Here is a 19,169-nt window from a genome sequence, read left to right as displayed (position 1 = left end):
AAGCATTTTCAAATCAGACAGTTGCCCATCTACTGTTGATGCTTACTGCTCACCCACAAGTGAATTAATTAAACATAGAGGATGTATTTACAACTGGAAAATACTTGCATATAAAATTTGACTGGTGGCTTCTAACTGGTTTTATATGAAGCTGATTCTTCATAATTCCATAAATTATAAAACACTTTCTTAAGCCAGGAAAACAGAAAACAACTAATAGGATTTTCTATAAATTAGCTAAACAGTTACGACATGAACAAAGTTCTTTGTGAAAACTTTCAGTATAGACACAAAACTGGAGACCTTGATTGGTCTTCTTTCTGGCTTTTTGTGTCATAAAATGTGTTTTTTTTAACTATTAGATACCTCCATCTAAGGAGCCAAAATAATAGGTTTGAATTTAATACACTGCATATAATCAGTATAAAGTGTAATTTAACTTATGCCTGCTCAAACCGATTGATTTAGGAGTGCTGTCAATAAACTGTTGAGTCTTAGTGCAGTTTGTTACTGACCTTTCACCTAGACAGGGAAGATGAGGTTTACAGATTATCCCATTAGACTGGACCACAATGGCTATTTAGCACAGACACAACACTTATCCCCTTCTGTGACAGGACAGGGTCAAAGCTACTCTCTGGTCACCAGCTGCAAACTCTAACATGCACATGAAGATGTTTATTTAATTTAGTTAGTCTCTTCCATTTGAAATATTTTCTAATTAATCTGGGTTACAAGCATATCACCATTCCTAATTGACATTACACCTGCAGAAAGACAAGAAAATCGTGATACCTCCTCATCACTGCTGCAAGTAGCACACGTGTCTACAAATATAAAAATAAAAAGGTTACATTCACACACAAACTTAAAATCAGTAAACATGGCATGTTTAATTTGATTAATATAATTTTTTCAGTTTTGTTAAACCATGAGAACATTAGAAACAAGCATTTCCTTTTCATCAAAGTATCTCACACTGCCACTGTCATTGAATAGTAAGATATACTTCACAAGACAGAATTAAACATATCCCACTGCACAGATGTATGAGTGCTGATGTGGGACAAAACGGAACAGACCATAATGACTTTCAGCCAGCCAATTAAACTCAGACAAATGACATTAAAATTTAGTACAAGTCTTTTCAAAACAGATTGCTAGGATACCTGTACCACTCTGAGGCAGTAAACAGTGCATATGACTAGGCAACATTTTACTCCACAGCTTGAGGTGCTCTTTTTACATTCGTTACACCCCCCGCTTACAGCTCATTGCAAATACTTCCAAGGGTGAATGAGTTTCATTATTATCCACAAAACTGTACGACTGAAACTAAGCAGAAAAACGTTGGACCTTGTTGCGCGCACACACACACAAAAAAAAAGTATTCCAGTTTTCAGGCTAATTTATGAACGTACAAAAATCTAGAGTAATACACAAAAGACAAACTCCCAGAGTACAAACTATACTGATTAACACAAACAGGTGAGCTGAAATGGGACAACCTAAATATTGGTGACTCAAACGGGCTGTAATGTAGCATCAGTGCTCTATGTTACACTAAAAAGGGTACAGGCTTGTGTCTTTGTCCAACTGCCTTGGTTGAAGCACATAAGTATCATTGCATATGAGGATTTATATGGTTGTTATAAGACACTATGCCCCTAACGCTGAAGGACTGGTTTATCTTCAGAAGGCTGGCAGCTTTTAACGCCCATTGTAAAGAGGACAGCGTGACACCTGAACTGTGCTGACCACAAACACACTTCATCTTCAAAGCACAAAAGAAAGCCCTAGATTTGTCCTCTGAAGTTCTTTTTTTTTTCAGGAATAATTTTTTATGAGCTTTTCTTAAATGTTCATTGTCAAGTCATAAATCTCTCATGCTGCAAACAAACAGGAAACAACAAGCTTTAAATCCATGAAATGAAGAACCTGTCATAGAACTAGTCATAGAGGCCACAGTTCTTCCTCTGCCAGTGGATGGACTTTGCCGAGTCCTGACATTTCACAAGTACCGTCCAGTTCTGTGTCCAATGCTGCCAAATCAGATCCATGGCTCCTCCCTTAGAAATCACACTAAAGTCACTGGCACAGTTGTGTGGACGCTGGCAGTCTGAACAAGGTTTAAAGTCCACCTTCGTCAAACATGACAATCCATAGGATGCTAAGATGAGAGAAACAGTGCTTTGGCAAAAGCATCTCTACAAATTGGAAATTTGGTTCAATCTTACTGATGGTTGCAGGATCAACATTAAACGTGACATTGGCTGGAAAAGCAAAGGGATTTTCTCCACAAAGAGATTAATGTCACCAATGCAGTCTGATGTTTTTGAGACATCCGATTTACAACCAGTTTAACCACATCTATATACATGTGTCTTTAACATAGGTTGAAAACTTTTTCGGTTGTGGTGCACCTCTTAAGGTGAGGTTGGAGGGTTTAATTCAGACTTGAGTGCAAGTGAAGATGTGCCAACATAAGTACTGCTCTATTAAGTTTCCATTTCAAGCATAGATCTGCCCAGGACCACTTGTGTGTGTGTTTTCTCCACTGAGGCGCTCCTGGCTTGGTTGCCGGTTGGTGTCGCTAGATTTAACAACACCCGTGTAGTCATGAATCCCCACTTCCAAGTTCTTGGCCCGCAGGGCAGCTGTGTGCAGCTTCTCTAGAAAATCTGGCATACCTGATGGGGGAAACGGGATGAAACAGGGGACAAAATATGGAAATCAACTATTACAGAAAAAGTTAAATGTGAAGCCAAGCAGAAACAAACAAAAAAATAAAAAATCCCAAGCTCACCACTTGACACCATCCAGCTCACGCAGTAACGAGGGAAGACAGTCTGTGGGTCATCACTGTAGGTCAGCAAGTAATCAAATCCATTCTGTGAAGAGGAAAAAAATTAATCCAAACTCAAAATTTGCAAAACATATAATGTTTTAACAAAATTAAATCATTTGTGCTCCATCACATTCACCACAAACCTCATCAAAGGACTTGTGGGGGCGAATAACCATCTTCGACTGGTAGGAGTGCACTCTAACAAACTCCTGAGTCTCTGGTGCTCTGGGATGATTCACGGCTCTACACAACAGGATTACACATGGAAAAAAGTAAAAAAAAAAGATATAAAACAGTATTCAATTTATGTTTCAAAAGGCTTAAAAAAAGCCAAATCATATTTAAGCCAAAAACATATTTGTAAGTTTCACCTGGATACCAGGATCATCAGGTTATTATTGACATCAACTTCATAACGGCGCACGTACACATAGTCCCTCGAATACATGGGATACTGCAAGGAAAAATTAAGCTAAATTAACAAATGACTCAAAACTGCTTCATTTATTAAACTAGACTAGCCATTGCTCATCTAAACAGGAAACATTGATCACCAACTCCTGCTGCTATTATAAAACACATCTGTAAATACACACATGACAAAACACATTTCCTCTTCCAGTTAAGTATCAAACTCACAGGAAAGTGTGTCGCCCAGTGCACGACTTCAGAGCCTGTGCTGGCATCTCTGTCTACCACCTCAAGCTTGATAACCAAAGAATCCCACTTCTTCCTGTACTCTGTGTCCAACTGGGGGAAAGAGAAAGGTGTGTTAAATATAGTGTTTGATGCATTTCTGTCACACACATACAGGGAGGACAGGGGATAGATTGTAAAACTAAAATATGCTAAGAATGCTGCCAATGTTGTTACAACACAGCACATTTATTTTCAGTTACAAAATAAATATTCATTTGATAGCAGTAGGCCTTGTGCTGCACATACTGAGCATGTAAAACACACAGCACACCTGCAAAAGAAACCATGTTGAGTCGAAATCACCATGTTGTTAGTGTTTCCATACTTACATAATTTAGTATACAACTAGTGCTTTCATATTATTGGTAAAATATTGCTCCACTTCTTTTCTGCCACAGCCCTCCTTTTATAGCAACAGATAAACATGCATGATGAAGTCGATTTGCAATGTAATATAACAAACTGAAAAGCTCAACAGCATATGATTCTGCTTTGGTAAATTTGGAAACAGCTAATTCCTGTCTGTCTTAAGTTTCACTTAATTTCTGCTCTAATTGAATCTGACACAGACTAAGTTGCATATAATGAGATTTAAGGAGTCCGTACTTGTACATTGAAGAATTGTCTTGGTGTGACATCACTGTATGAACCCAATACTGCAAGCAAAAAGGGAAATACAATTATTTATAAACACCAACGTATAAGAATATTAGGATATAGGCCTGTCAAAAACATAAATCACACGTGTGTGAGCCTGTGAGTTTGCTGACCTCTGTATTCATAGAGGTGACTGTTGGGAATTGGTCGCTTCCAAACTCTGAAATCTTTCTTCTCCATCACACTCTCCCAGCCAGCTTCCTGTGGTCCAGTCACAGTTCCTGAAGATGTGCACAGGCGTTTAACAGCCTCCAGGGCTTGTAGTTCGAGTCCACATCTTTAAAAAGAGGTATGCCAATGTCAAAGACAGGTTTAACACACTGCACAGCTGACACTACAGGTTATAGACAAATCAGTATGGCATGCTGTACATTAAACTGAATGACAATGTATAAGGACAAAACTGTTTAAAAGCCATGAAACTGTGGAGAAGCTATTTTTTTAAGAGTAACTCCCATGTAGCGGTGAGAGTTTACAAGAAAGGAGAATGGCCAAAATATCTTAGCTAGATTGGTAATGAATGGAAAGACTACTGTACAGCGAACTACACATTTAATTAGTTTTACCCCAACATGCCATACCGATGTTTGCACAATTACATAGATGAATCGATTTATATACGATTTCAAACCTGCGTATTTCATCGTCTGGAATCTTCTCGTTCTCCCACATGAAGACACCTGCCAGGGCCGCCACAAGTCTGCCAGAATGGGCGTGCTTGCTCTGAAACCTGCGCCATATGTTGCCTACTAGAGTCCACTTGGTTCGCTCGGAGTAAAGGTTTGAGTAAAGCTCACCAATCTGACAAGCACGGCGAAATCGCTGGCCTGTCACAAAGCCACAGTGGTCCGCAAAAATGGAAAGCAACCCTTTCCTCTTCTGACCCGAGGCCTCACTGGCACCAACCCCTGCCTTCTGGAGCCAGGACAACAGCATTGAGACGTTCCTACCCAGCCAGGGAAGCCTTTGCAGCTTCCCTTGGCCCTCATCGACTGCATACCTGAATGATCTGCTGCTCTGAAGCCTCAATGCATTAACACTCATCTCGCAGACAGGACGACGAGGCAAAGAGTGAAACATGACAGCTGTGACCGTGACACAAGGTCCCAAAGAGGAGATAAATACCAGAGACAACAACGTGGAGCAGCAATGTTAGCGAAAGACCTTTTTAGCCTAAATGTATGCTCTGCGGAGAAACATCACACATCCCTTCTCTATAGATAAAGATGGTTAGCACAATTCCAAACTTAATCATGACAGAAACACTGCCTGTCTACTCGTGTGTGAACACGCGTCATGCAGCGTTAGCATTAGCTAGATGCCTCTCTTGGCCACTATTGATCCGGAGATAAACTAACATTCTTACCAATGTCACCACTTTTGTTTCCTAATTGGAATTGTACTAACTTTAAAGTATACTGCAAAGTCCCATTAAACGTCCATCTTACTGTTAAACTTTCTTGAGCACGGTCTCACGTTTGTGAAGCTTTAGAAGTGAATTTGACCTCCTCTTCCTATTGTCTCTAGCACGCCCACTCACAGAGCCCGCCTTACAAATTGTAACGGGATCGTTGATTGGTTAGTGCTCATACTGGGATAATTATTATTGGCTTCTACAAAAGCCTGTCATAACATTACCAGCTCAAGCACCAGCAAGTTCGTATGTCCCTTTTGGACCTCAACCATATAGGTTATTTGCTGTTCTGGGATCAGATTTGGTATGCCAGCTAGTAGAGCGAGATCCCTCCAAAGGATAAAAGTATATTATAAATCTGATTCAGGATTGGTCTCCACCAAAAGCAGGATTAAAACTATGAAGAGGAAGTCGGAGTCGCCCTCTAGCAGTGGCGTCCAAAGGCAAATTCATCAGGCAATGACCAAATTAAACGTGTTAGGAAATGCATACCGTAAGATCACTCAAGACAGCAGTTACACTTTTGAGTAAAAAATAAACATACTGGCTGAAATGTTTGGTGTTGACTTAAACAACATTTGGTAAATTGTTCTTGCAATAATGATTAAAATGTCTGTACTCAATCAGAACCCTATAATTATTTTTGCTATCAGTGGGAAAGGAAAACTGAGTACCCCATATAAAATTTATGACACTAAAATCGACCCAAAGAGGTATTGAAAATTATTCTGTTTAAAGTTCGGACACCAGGTGGCGCTGCTTTTCTGCACATTGAATAAGAGCTTTATAACTCGAGGCTAAACTTTTCTGAGAGGCTCCTTGGCATCAAGACCCCACAACAGAGACGTATTTCGCTTCTGGTTTTAACACTGTAAAATTGGCTATCCTATCAGAAATGCTGGTTATTTTGTGCAGACTTGCATATAAAAACGTCTTTAGGGTACCCCAGGGTTAACTGAATAACCAAATTGTCAACGCGTCATGTGTCATTATGAAAGTTGTTGCAATTTGGTAGATTACTTCTTCATTTAGAGCTTGCAGTGGCTCAAATTGTTTATAAAAACCCAGGGATAAGTGCATCGTAAAACCAAATAAGACACATTTTATCCACCAGTATCTTGTCCACCAGATTCGGGCACTAACTTTGAATAATTCCTATCTGAACTGTTGGAGTCGAGATATAAAGTCGAGTAATCCTACTAACATGGTATGTTTTCTACAACTGCTGTAGTTGGCTTACGTGAGACTTGAAGAAACAAATTAGATCTTTAGCGGTATGGATTTTCTTTCTGGAAATGGTCATCATTAAACCATAAAATCCAGACGAGTTTACATCATATAACATGTCTTACAGAACATCGCGCATACAAAATGCAAATGTTGCGTTCAAGTTCTGGGACAGGAATCGTAATTACATAGATACCTGTTCATTATAAATGGCATTTTCCATGATCCTTAAAAAGATTACGTCAAATAAGTTTATATGTGAAAGGGATAGTGTGTTATGAAATTATCTTATCTATGTGCTGTTCTTCTGTTAATGCTCTTATGGTTCCACTGTCTTTTTTATTACTTTATTGTCTTTTTCATTGTCCCTATCCTCATTTTTATATTTATATAAAGACGAAATAGATTTGCTTTGCTTATTGAGCACTGCTTTTTTTCAGCTTAACACCATCCCTCTTGATGTGCATAATAAACGGATGGTGAGCAAAGAAAACTACTTTTGTTAGAGAATGAATGTTGTCATTTCCGGCCAAATGCGCTTCAGTGTGTAACAACTCTTCTGTATTGCCGATAACAGCACCAGCATCGATTGTTTACCCCTTTTGTTTTGACATGACATTGTTTCTTGTTGCTGTGATAGCAGGAGACGATTGCAGTTCATGTCTATTTGGAACATTTGGAGCCGCAGACATAGCCTATGCCAAGTCGTGTCAGAATGAGTCAGAGAGCACATTGTGACGTACAGGATCACACAGTAGCACTAGCAGTTTATTGATGTCACCTGTATTTGATCTTGATTTTCTTGGTCTATGTACTAAATCATATAGCATTATTTTGTAACCAGTCCAAACGTGATTTCTCATGAATGATTCCCAACAGACATTGTGTTTCCTTAAATAAATAAATAAATAAATAAATAAATAAATAAATAAATAAATAAATAAATAAATAAATAAATAAGAATTTTAAAACAGACATGCATAACCACAACTAGAGCTAAATAAAGTGTCCTAGTCCAGGAATAGATGTTGCTTTATTTGCAGTCGTGGCTTTAAAGCTGATTTTAATCCATCCATCCATCCATCCATCCATCCATCCATCCATCCATCCATCGTCTAAATCAGTTTATTCCAATGAAAAGTTAAGTTAAAAGTTAAGTCGAGTTTTCTTTTATGTTTGATGTGGCCTAAAGCATTTTAATTTCAAATTAAATAAACATGCAGCAACCTTATATTATTATTATTATTATTAGTAGTAGTAGTAGTAGTAGTAGTAGTAGAAGCAGCAGCAGCAGCAGCAGCAATAGTAAAGTTATTACTTTTTAAATTAAATATACTATTCGGCTTCCGGTAAGCACTCAAACCATTTCTGACCTGTTGTGTCTTTCAGGGTTTGGGGTTTTCAATCAGGCCCTACACTACACGCACTGTTCACGTGAAAAGGCTGCCCTTCTTCCTCAGAAACCTCGCCCCGGGAGACGGGGCGGGATTTTTCTGATGGAACAAAAAGGGGCGGGATTTCCTCAACAGTTTACCCAATAAAATGAGCAGCCTCTCGCCTCTCGCTTAACCGGCATGAGCAAGTTCTACACATGCCATTGAGAGAAGACTTCATTCAAACGAAGACGGATCTGAAGCCTAGAAAAGCGTCTTTATTATTATTTTTAATCTAAGACGATAGGTATAGAAGCTGTTTTCAACACAGTCATTCAGTTTTTAACTTGAGGCAGCTTTTTGTAGGGGATATTTAATTTTCTTTTCATTATCCCGCCCGCGCTACCGTAACGGCTTGGGTGCGCGCGTTAATTAGCTTACAGGCTAAAGGGCACTATTCTCTTAAGGGCTTACTGCTGCAACGTATGGTAAGTATTATACTTACTTACTTACTTTATATCCGTATCTCACCAAGGAGCCCTACATGGTTCCTTGACCTAACAATAAGACTAGCATCACGTCAATAATAACGTAACACTGACGACAGCTTGAATATTAAGCTATAGCACTGCGCACTTTTTTAAAAACAACGAGTTAACTGTTCATCGATGATGAGTGAATATGGCGACTTTATTAAATATAAACGACTATATTTACTTTGTAGTAGTAGTAGTGTTACATTTATTGCTTCCATTAGGAAGATGACTGCAGCACCCCGCCCGACTCGTGTTGACGACCATTGAAAACTATGTGCTGTATGCTAAGCCAACATTAGCAGTATATACCATCTGTCTAGAACACAACTCGGCAGATATTAAAATTGGGTCGAGACGCAACGACTGCCACCCGGTCAGCCGGTGGTACCGCATAGGTGGTGTGTCTCTCACTGTCATATCCGGTTGCGTTCCCCTTACGAAAAAAACACGTCACACTTAAATGAAACTACGGATTTTACAGCACATAAGTGGCCACAGAGATAAATCAAAGACTTAACGTCGAATCTTAACATTTGCGTCGCTCTCTGTTTCGTAAGTCTGTTCGTGTGAACAGACTACTCGTGTTTCAGGGCTGTGTTGTATGGAGGCGGGCACGTGGATACGTTATTGAAATTGTTGTCCTTCAGATAAGAACACTCGTTATCATGAAACGAATTTTATGGATGCAATAATAAACCAAACAGCAATAGACTATATTCGTGATCTGGGTAAAAAATTAAGTTAGATGGCGAACTAAAACACGCAGCTATTCGTGCGCCATTCTTAAAAATGGCTTCCCGTTTTTTGTCACTGGGGGGAAAAAGTAGCAAGAAGAGGAGTTCCTTCCGGTTCCAAGCAGTCATTTCTGGTTTTCCATTCTATTCAATAGCACGTTTAAGCCCGTCTGTCACCTGTTTTTAAATAAGTATCCTCGCGAAAGTTGAATTGTGAGACTTACTTGGCAAATTTTTCTGTGTTTTCTCTTTTCAGAATGTACTTCTGCTCACCAGCAGTCACAGTTGCACAATGGGAGGTTCCTCACTTTGCTTGATAGCCAAGCACCAAAAGGAAAGCAAATCTACTAGAGTTACATTATAGCAATAATTTTTTTTTCGCAAAACATTTGCACTGCTTGAAAATTCTGTTAACACAGGATTACAGAAAATCTAATTATTTATTACCAAATATCGCTTCATTTTGTTAGCTACTGTTGAAAGTAGTATTATATTACAACTAGGTATTTTGATAGACATTTTTTTTCCCCTCAAGATTGTGAAGGCCTATATAGTGTACAATCATGGTGTCAACAACTGCTACTGCAATAATACTGGCTAGTACAGTAGGAATAGCAACCCAAACTGCTCTCACAGAGTACATGTGGCTTCTGATCCTCGGCTTCGTCATTGCCTTTGTTTTGGCGTTTTCAGTAGGCGCCAATGACGTTGCTAACTCATTTGGCACAGCTGTTGGCTCTGGTGTAGTAACCCTTAAACAGGCATGTATTCTTGCTACGGTCTTTGAGACTCTCGGCTCAGTGCTCCTCGGAGCCAAAGTGAGTGAAACCATCCGCAAAGGTATCATTGATGTGGGCATGTACAATGGATCGGAACACGTGTTAATGGCTGGATCAGTCAGCGCCATGGTTGGTAAGTAATTCCTGCTTAACATGGTTTACCATGCAGGCATTGAACCTTGTGGACAGAACTTGATGTGTGAGGATTGTCACTGTTCTTAAAACTGGAAATAATACACCATGGAAGGGTGACATTCAGTGTAAAAGATTGGAGGAGATGGGTTGAATTTTTCTTTATTTTTTTATTTTTTACCTGTTTAGTAGCCCTTTTAATATATTAATTTGTTTCTGCTGCTTTTTATTTTTGTGTGAAAAAGCAGAATTTTATTACTAATATGCTTTATTTATCTATTTATTGCCATTAGGTTCTGCTGTGTGGCAACTGGCTGCCTCCTTCCTTAAGCTCCCCATCTCTGGAACACACTGCATCGTTGGTGCTACTATTGGCTTTTCGCTGGTTGCCAGAGGCCAGCAGGGCGTCAAGTGGCTTGAACTTCTCCGTATTGGTAAGGATAGCACCTTAATTAGCTGATCTAGAAACTTCTTCCATATTGCATGAACTGCATGTGTTAAAGTATGACGTCCATTGCAGGGTCATCATTAAGTTTCTGATCTGTTTTATTGGCTTGCAATGTCCAGTTAAGCCTTCCGGTGTCAGGAATTCATGAATAACGTTTATACAGTCGATTGCCATACATTTAAATATGGAATATATTTTCCTCATAGTCAGGAGTGATTGTACTAGTCGATAATGTAGAATTTTTGAGGGGGATGTATACATTAATGGGATAGGAAATGTAAGAGCTCTGCATGAGTGTGATGTAATTTTATGTTGCATCATTACAGGGAAAATGAGTAGACTGCATACAGCCTAATTTCACAATTATTTGTGCACATTGTTGCACATGATTATGTTTCATGTCATACTTTTACTGGAAAGGTTGCTATGACGATTGTACTTGCATTATTTAATGAGTGATTGGTATAGGTTTGAGGAACAAGATTCTTGTTTTCACCAATTAATTCTCAGAACTTTTTTTTTCAGTTGCTTCCTGGTTCCTGAGTCCTCTTTTGTCTGGATTAATGTCTGGAATTGTTTTCTACTTTGTGCGCATGTTCATCTTACGCAAGGTAAGCTTGTTGTTAGCTTGTAGTTAGACATTTTTGTGAGACAGGAGATTTGAAGCGGCATCTTCAGGGTAGTTTCAGCAATGTACTGGCCCATGGCCAAAGAAAATAGTGTTTGTTACATAACACTATTTTTTTTTATTATTTCCTGCAGAAAGATCCTGTACCTAATGGTTTGAAGGCCTTGCCTGTCTTCTATGCCGTGACGATGGGTATCAACCTGTTCTCCATCATGTTCACTGGAGCTCCGAGTGAGTGTCATTGTCTCGTTTTTCTCTGCATGCTTGACCACAGCTTAAATTAAACTGCTCCCTCAGACGGCTGCATGCCCACACACATCCCAGACTGAACCAGACTGTTTACCATTTTCACAGAGGCCGTGTTTATTTTAACATGTTTTTTTGGGGCTCTTGCTTGTGGTTCTGTGTGGGTCATAACTGGAGTTTTAGAGTGGAGCACAACAGGGAGATGGAAATAGGAATTCACTTAATTCTGGCTGTCAGTGTCCTTCAGACCTGGATGAGAAAAAGAGAAGTAAACAGGATGTTTTTTTTTTTTTAAGTTACAGTTGTCTGCCCCAAGTTGTTTTTTATTGGTGCTCAGAATTTTTATAGTCATACCTTTTTAAACTTTTAGTTTTTCATCTTTCTGAAACCTCTTTAATAAATGAGCTACTTTTGCTCCTTTTTGTTTTCTTCTCTCTACAGGGCCTATCATATCAGGATGTTAGCTGGCCTGGGCCATTAAATGGCTGCTACAGGCCAGAATTTCACCAGATTTGGTGCGTTGATGTGTGCATTCACATCGGCACACTCAGAGTGGAGATCACTTGCAGTTCTACCATAGCCCATAACCCTGCTTTGGCACTTTTTGTATAGGAGTACACTGTACATGAGGACCTGTAGTTGGGTACCTCACAAGAAAGATGCAAGCTTACACTTTGGACGTCTGAATAAGCCCACTGCATTTTTTTTAGACATCAGGTGTTTATCACCTTGGTTAGATTTTCATCACTACTTTATACATAAACAAATTGCCATCCCGTGGACAATCTTGATTCCTGTTGGACCTAGCTGGACTTAATGGTGCAAAGCAGGAATAACCACTAGTTCAAGGATTGAGCCATCAGTTATTTTAGACCATTTTGAATTCAGTAGTGCACTGGCACACAAGGCGACAGCAGCTCATTATTGTTGATGTATGCACTCTAATGCAGCAGCAGTATCTGCAACAAACTGAGTACAGTGCGTCCTGCAACAGGACTCAGCATTCCTCAAGTCAACATATTAGCACAAAGTTGTATGATTGGACCCCTGCCATCACACAGCATGTTCTCAATATGTAAATTCCAGCAGCAGAAACCACAGGTCAGCATTTGTGTTATTGCAAGTGGGGCCGAAGAATTTTAGGGTCAGCTGATTATCTTTTACACACTATCCTTGGTGTAACTTGGGATCTACACACCCTATTATTCACTCTGCTGCTGTCACTCCACTGCAGGCACATCTGTCTTGAATGATTTATAAATCGAATTCATTTTATTACTGATAATATCTATTGTAAGTAATAAATGTTTGGTATAGAGATCTTCAGTCGTCATAGTTAATGCAGCCACCTTATTTCTAATAGTCTAGATTTAGTTCTGCACAAAACTAAGGACAAATAAATAAACTTTGTTGCCAAGTGAGTATTTAACTGTCACTGTAATTGAGGGTTGGTTGGTTGTGAATACAGTATAACGGGAGGGAAAAGTCATTGTGCAAAGTAGGCCACTGGATACTTAGGTTTTAGGGAGGAGTTTGCAACACAGCTGTGGTGAAATTTCATTTTCTGTGCAGTCCCATTTATTCCCACAGCATGGTTGTGGGTTAAGCTCACCTCAGTGTGTGGGAGGGTTAGTCAGACTTTAAGATGAAGCCTAATTTATTTATTTATTTTTTTTTTTTTTTAAGTTGCCATCAACCATTCATTGAAAATGCAAATGTTACACTTTGTCTTGTTCAAGAAAATGATTAACTATAGCTGAAACGGCAACTTCTAGATAGTTGCTTTCATCCTAGCATACATACTCAAAGCGCTAATTTGTTAAAAGAGCCACCCTCTGTTTTTGTTCTATGACTGTCCTGAAGGGAGTAAGCTTATATTGTGTAACTAAATAAACATTTCTGTGGTTCTCTGCAGTCTCATGCTGCAGTGTGACTCAGTGGAGCACATGCACTGTGGACTCTGCCCCATAAATTAACACACTTATCACTTGCCCTTGGCCTTCTTCTCCTTTTTTGTTTATTTTAAACTACTCAAATAATCCTAAAATAATAATAATTATTATTGCTTCTATTATATGGTTCTGCACAGTCAGGGTCCCAACCACTGTTGACTTGCATTATCTGTATGACTGCCACTCCAGGGAAATGCAAATACTTCATTACAGCATGTACCGCACTACCTTTACCTGTACTGCATCAGCTTTGCTGCAGTCTAAGCAAGAAGGTGGCCATAGCGCTACAGTGTATAACACTGCCCCTTGCCTTTTTTGTTTTGTTTTTGGTTTTCTTCCCTCTCTTCTTTAGTGTCCTTTTTAAGATGCTTATTGTCCGTGAACAGCTGTTAGCTGGACACTTGGGGGTCATGGTGACATCTGTGCTGTTTCATCTGATAGGTGTTATGTAACTGTTCACATATAGGGGTACACATGCCTTCCATTTTTAACCTCGTGGAACAATGACGCAATGCAGTAAAGCTTACCATGCTTGCTAGTTCAAATCTAGTCTTAAAACTACACTTGAAGCTTAATTATATGCAGGAAAATAAAGTACATTTTCAGTCACAAGCACCATTCGTGCTTTAAGTCACAAAAGTTTTGTTTTCCTTCTAAAATTTAATAATTGTGACCATGCCATCATGTCCTATGTTTTTGTTGCTTTTAAGACATTTTACCACTTAGTTTTTTTTTGTTGTTGGTTTTTTTTTGTTGTTAAATATTCATTTTAGATGTAATATGTGTTGTATACTAAGGTAGCACTCGCTGCCTCATGTTTTAAATGTCATTTTTTTTCTATTTGTATTTTTGTGTTTCTTCACGTGGACTTGGTGATCCCTCAGTGTTGGGATTTGACAAGATCCCTTGGTGGGGCATCCTGCTTATTTCATTGGGCTGTGCTCTGCTGACAGCTGTCATAGTCTGGTTCATTGTCTGCCCTCAACTTAAGAAGAAGATTGAACGTAAGTACAATTTCATTGTCTTTAAACAATTGAACAACAATTGAAATGTGTAATTTCAAATTATATCCCTGATCCAGGGAGAGTTAATCTCCCAAATGGAGCTCATGGGTTTTTTTTTGTTTGTTTTTTTTTTTCTCCCTCATAATGGAGGTGCTTAAATGAAAATCCAAAAATATCAGTTGATGCTCTATAATCCTGAACTGAACCTACTTATTTTAGAACAGGTGTGGGGGGGTTGCCTGCATTTCCACACAATAAGTGTAATTTTTAACATTGTGGAAACATTATTTTAACATTCTTTGGGAATTTTGCCTCGGTATAATTTGCTATTATAGCTTATATTTTAGATGGCTTTAGGTGGAACTTTTATACTTAATTGACTTCTGTCACTTGCTGTGTTTATAGGAACATTAGGTATAGTGGACCATCTGGATGAACTTCTGTTTGGTGTACAAGATGATTAATTGGGTCATAGTGATCCTTTAATTGGACTTTATCCCCATGACTAAAATAAGGCTGGGTTAATTTAAAGTCCTGACATGGCATTTGCTCTGCACTGATGGGGTGAGAGGATGATTACTGCAGCTTTAATCTTGAACAGGTTTGATGCAGTATGGCTTCCTAGTCACTTCATTCAAAGAATCATTGCATAGAAAACATTGGCACCGAGTATCTAGTTGCATGAAGCACAATGAAGTGCCACATGAGCTTCAACTTGTGTTGAGTCTTGTCATTAGTTGAGCTGCTAGTTGAAATGTACTCCTTGTGATCTATTTATCTGATCCTATGAACACAGGCTCACTTTTGAACACGGGTGATATAGGACAATGGTCTTTTGTATGGAATTATTAAATCTTGAAGAGAAAACAAACATGCTCTGTTAGGATTTCTCTTCTGTGTTTGTGTTTGAACATGACCCAAGTACCAACCCACTCATCTCTTCTCCTACTAGGAGATATCAAGTCTTCCAGCCCTTCTGAGAGCCCCCTGATGGAAAAGAGAGAGCTCAAAGAGGCCCAGTGTCCTATCCTGAAACAGACCGCCATGGAGACGTCTGCACCAACTGCACCAGATGTCAGTCAGAGCTCTTCTCAACCTCCATCTGGGCCTGAGGAACGTAAAGTTACATTTAACATTGGAGATTGTGACAGTGGAGAAACGGACAAGGAGCACAAGGTTGTGTTTGACTTTGGAGATTCAGACAATGGAGAAAGCAATAAGGAGCGCAAGGTGGCATTTGACATTGGAGATTCTGATGAGGCCGATGACAACAATGCAAATGATGGTAAGTGAGCCAACTGACATTAAAACTCTTATTATATTAGAATTACTTTGAAAGCTACTTAATGGTTAGTCATATAGTTTTGTAATATATAAATTTGTTGATTTATACCTAATTTACTACATAGTCATTATCTTAGGACACCATCTTATTTATTTATTTTACATTTGCTTTTTGCAGCTCCCAAACAGCCTCAGACAAACAATCAAGTCCAGCTCAACAATGAACACAGCAGCTCCACAAATGCTGCCAATCAGGTTCATTTCAATAACCAGGTTCAGTTCAATAACAGGCCGACACATATACCAAGCAACGGTTACAGCCAGTACCATACAGTCCACAAGGACTCAGGCCTCTACAAAGACTTGCTACACAAGCTCCACCTGGCCAAGGTTGGTGACTGTATGGGTGAAGGGAGTGACCGACCTATCCGGCGCAACAACAGCTACACTTCATACACCATGACCATCATTGGCATGCACGGGGATTTCCGTGCTGCTGTGGAAGGTGACAAAGGTCCAGGATTGGGTGGTGTGGAAAAGAAGCGTGTGCGTATGGACAGTTACACTAGCTACTGCAATGCTGTGGCAGAAAACACAACTCCTCAAAGTTTAGGAGAAAGTGATGTGACACTAGAAATGGGGAAGGAAGATGCAGGTAGCAACCAAAGCTCTATAGAAGAAGAGGATGGGCTTGATCAAGACAAGAAAGAAGTCTCAACCCTGTTTCAGTTCCTCCAAATTCTCACTGCCTGCTTTGGATCCTTTGCCCATGGAGGAAATGATGTGAGGTAAGCACTCTCTGTAATGAAGGTCATGCTGATTAGATAACACTTGTGCTCCTCGAGCACAATATTAGTGACATTTTAACTTATCAAAACTCTGGCAAATGTTGAAATAACCTCACTTTTTTTTCTTGTTTTTTTTTTTTTTTTACATTTGTAGTAATGCCATTGGACCATTGGTAGCCCTATGGTTGGTTTACACAACAAGCAGTGTGACCTCAAACGAACCTACACCCATTTGGCTTCTGCTGTACGGAGGCGTAGGCATCTGTGCTGGACTCTGGGTATGGGGTCGCAGGGTGATCCAGACAATGGGCAAGGACCTTACCCCCATCACCCCTTCAAGGTAAATAATCTACAGACGGCACAGAACTTGTTCCTTCCCGTCATTAAAACGGCCTGCTCCAGACATTACCACCCTTCTGAATTTAGCAGGTCAACAGCCACATGAGACATGAGTGTTTTTCTTCTCGTCCTACAGTGGTTTCAGCATTGAACTGGCCTCAGCCTTGACAGTTGTGGTTGCATCCAACATTGGGCTGCCTGTTTCCACCACCCACTGCAAGGTAAGTTAGGCAGACACTGTGGTCTTGACTGAGACACAGGAAGAGAATATTTAGTATGAGGGAGGCTAATGAAAACAGTCTGGTAGATGTTCTAAATATGGGCCTTTTTTATTTTATTTTTTATTAATGGGATTACATAATTTTAAGATGATTTTTTTTTTTTTTCTTTTCCCCCTCTTAACTGCTTTGTTTCCAGGTGGGCTCTGTGGTGGCAGTAGGATGGTTGCGTTCAAAAAAAGCAGTAGACTGGCGTCTGTTCAGGAACATCTTCATGGCATGGTTTGTGACAGTGCCTATCTCTGGCCTGATCAGTGCTGCTATCATGGCCATCTTCATCTATGGTATCCTATGAGCATGCATCTGCAACCTTAAGCAGGGAAGGATAGAAAAAAAAATCGTTTGGGTGCACAAGAGGAGACAAGAGTGAAGTTGGATGACCAAACTTATATTGCTTACCTCAAGCCAACAACTTTTAAAAGAAAATGGGAAAGGCAGGTGGAAAAAAAATGTGACATGTGCCTGTGGTTCTTTGCTGCATTAGTTTCAGTCTAGTATTATTTTGGGTTAAATGGGGAAACTTGCATATCTGTTTTTTGACTTTTTTTTTTTTTTTTTTTTTTTTTTTTTTTTTTATTCAGATCATCGCTCTGTAAAATTTATAATATCCACTGTTCTGTAATTCATGTGTGTGTGTGTATATATACAACTGTGCTTTTTTTCTTTCTTTCTAAATTTTAAATTGTATAGCAAGTTCACATTAGACGGATATTAAAAAAAAAATGCAGTATTGGCTTTATACAATGTGATTCCCCAGTCATAAATCATGCTGAAATTGATGTAGATGCAAAAGTTATTGATGTATGTCTTTTCCCACTTCCAAGTACCGGTACGTCTTAATGTCTTTAATTTAACATCCAACTTACTTGTATCCCTTCATCATGGGCATTATGTCCTCTTAAGAACCACCAGTGACTCAGTGGAGGTTAGGAACTGTATTAAACTAACTTATTCCATTATGTTTGGAGCACTGCAGTGTAATTTACTGCAGTGGTGCTAACTGCACACACTGAATGACCACCTTCAGCCAATTTGAGAATTGCTGTTATTGAAAGCATCAAAAAGTCGGCATGCTTCTCAACAGAAATTGGTTAAGGCCTTGTTGGAAAAGCCAGTGGATGATCTGTCTGATGTCCAGAGACTTTATAGAATCGATCAAGGGAGAAATGGCTAGCTGGACCTGGTCACCTCAGTTTTTAATTTGCAACAGAATGTCAACCAGCAGAAACGATGCTCTCAAACAAGACCTTAAGTCTCCTGTTAAAACTTGATACGTCATCCTTGATTGTTAAATGCTGTAGGTCTGCTTTGGCCTTGTTTGTAGTTCACCATATAACAGTTACTTCCAGTATGGTTGAGTGGAATTTGCTCCTCTTTTTTTCTCACTCTGAATATTCTAGATAGTGAAGAAAAGGACCTTAAAAACTGGAAGTTAATGGGGTGGTTTGGTATGGAGCTGTGTTTGAAAAGCAGGTAAACGGTATATTGCATGCCACCAGCGTGTGGTCACTTGACTGCAGTATCAAATCCATTTCGGGCCTAGAGTTAGCTGCCTTAATTTTATTTTCCCTTAGGTACCAAAAATGTTTTTTAAGCACATTATCTTGTCCACAGTTGTGGATGTGAAAATAAAAATTTGTAAAAGACATCTTTTGGTCTTGTCTGTTACTTTTGTGCAATGATGAAACTATATAGTCAGAAAGCTCAACATTGACTGAAACATGGCTTTGAATTGTGTCTTGCTGTAAGATAAAGCAGCACCGTTCCATTGAGCAGTTGTGAAATTTTGCAGAAAATGATGAA

At 39.3% G+C, this 19,169-nt stretch overlaps 2 protein-coding genes across 2 annotated transcripts; one reads left to right on the top strand and one right to left on the bottom strand.

The window, feature by feature from the left end:
- Positions 1-658: 658 nt before the first annotated feature.
- Positions 659-7,682, bottom strand: stard7 (StAR-related lipid transfer (START) domain containing 7). Its single transcript, XM_041970090.1, has 8 exons — positions 4,836-7,682; positions 4,318-4,481; positions 4,154-4,203; positions 3,488-3,598; positions 3,220-3,302; positions 2,992-3,091; positions 2,807-2,891; positions 659-2,690 (listed from the first exon to the last, which is right to left on the bottom strand). Exons 1-8 carry the CDS (start codon positions 5,282-5,284, stop codon positions 2,512-2,514), a joined length of 1,221 nt encoding a protein of 406 aa, XP_041826024.1. The 5' UTR covers positions 5,285-7,682; the 3' UTR covers positions 659-2,511.
- Positions 7,683-8,426: 744 nt separating this feature from the next.
- On the top strand, positions 8,427-19,014 carry slc20a1b (solute carrier family 20 member 1b). Its single transcript, XM_041969203.1, has 11 exons — positions 8,427-8,706; positions 9,745-10,400; positions 10,693-10,833; positions 11,373-11,458; positions 11,610-11,706; positions 14,558-14,677; positions 15,630-15,962; positions 16,140-16,749; positions 16,904-17,089; positions 17,225-17,309; positions 17,506-19,014. The coding sequence occupies exons 2-11, from the start codon at positions 10,052-10,054 to the stop codon at positions 17,659-17,661; spliced, it is 2,163 nt and encodes a 720-aa protein (XP_041825137.1). The 5' UTR covers positions 8,427-8,706; positions 9,745-10,051; the 3' UTR covers positions 17,662-19,014.
- The last annotated feature ends 155 nt before the right edge of the window (positions 19,015-19,169 follow it).

Source organism: Melanotaenia boesemani, chromosome 19 (genome assembly GCF_017639745.1).
Source record: "Melanotaenia boesemani isolate fMelBoe1 chromosome 19, fMelBoe1.pri, whole genome shotgun sequence".
Taxonomy (NCBI): domain Eukaryota; kingdom Metazoa; phylum Chordata; class Actinopteri; order Atheriniformes; family Melanotaeniidae; genus Melanotaenia; species Melanotaenia boesemani.
Note: the sequence above shows the minus strand (reverse complement) of the source record. Positions and strands in the feature narration are given on the sequence as shown.

Excerpts from the sequence above, each read along its gene's own strand:
- stard7 (XM_041970090.1), bottom strand. The coding sequence starts at position 5,284 with ATGTTTCACTCTTTGCCTCGTCGTCCTGTCTGCGAGATGAGTGTTAAT. Across the intron at positions 3,303-3,487 it reads ACTGGGCGACACACTTTCCT|TATCCCATGTATTCGAGGGA; the intron begins GTGAGTTTGATA and ends TTTTCCTTGCAG. Across the intron at positions 2,892-2,991 it reads CCCACAAGTCCTTTGATGAG|AATGGATTTGATTACTTGCT; the intron begins GTTTGTGGTGAA and ends TCCTCTTCACAG.
- slc20a1b (XM_041969203.1), top strand. The coding sequence starts at position 10,052 with ATGGTGTCAACAACTGCTACTGCAATAATACTGGCTAGTACAGTAGGA. Across the intron at positions 10,401-10,692 it reads ATCAGTCAGCGCCATGGTTG|GTTCTGCTGTGTGGCAACTG; the intron begins GTAAGTAATTCC and ends TATTGCCATTAG. Across the intron at positions 16,750-16,903 it reads CATGGAGGAAATGATGTGAG|TAATGCCATTGGACCATTGG; the intron begins GTAAGCACTCTC and ends TTACATTTGTAG.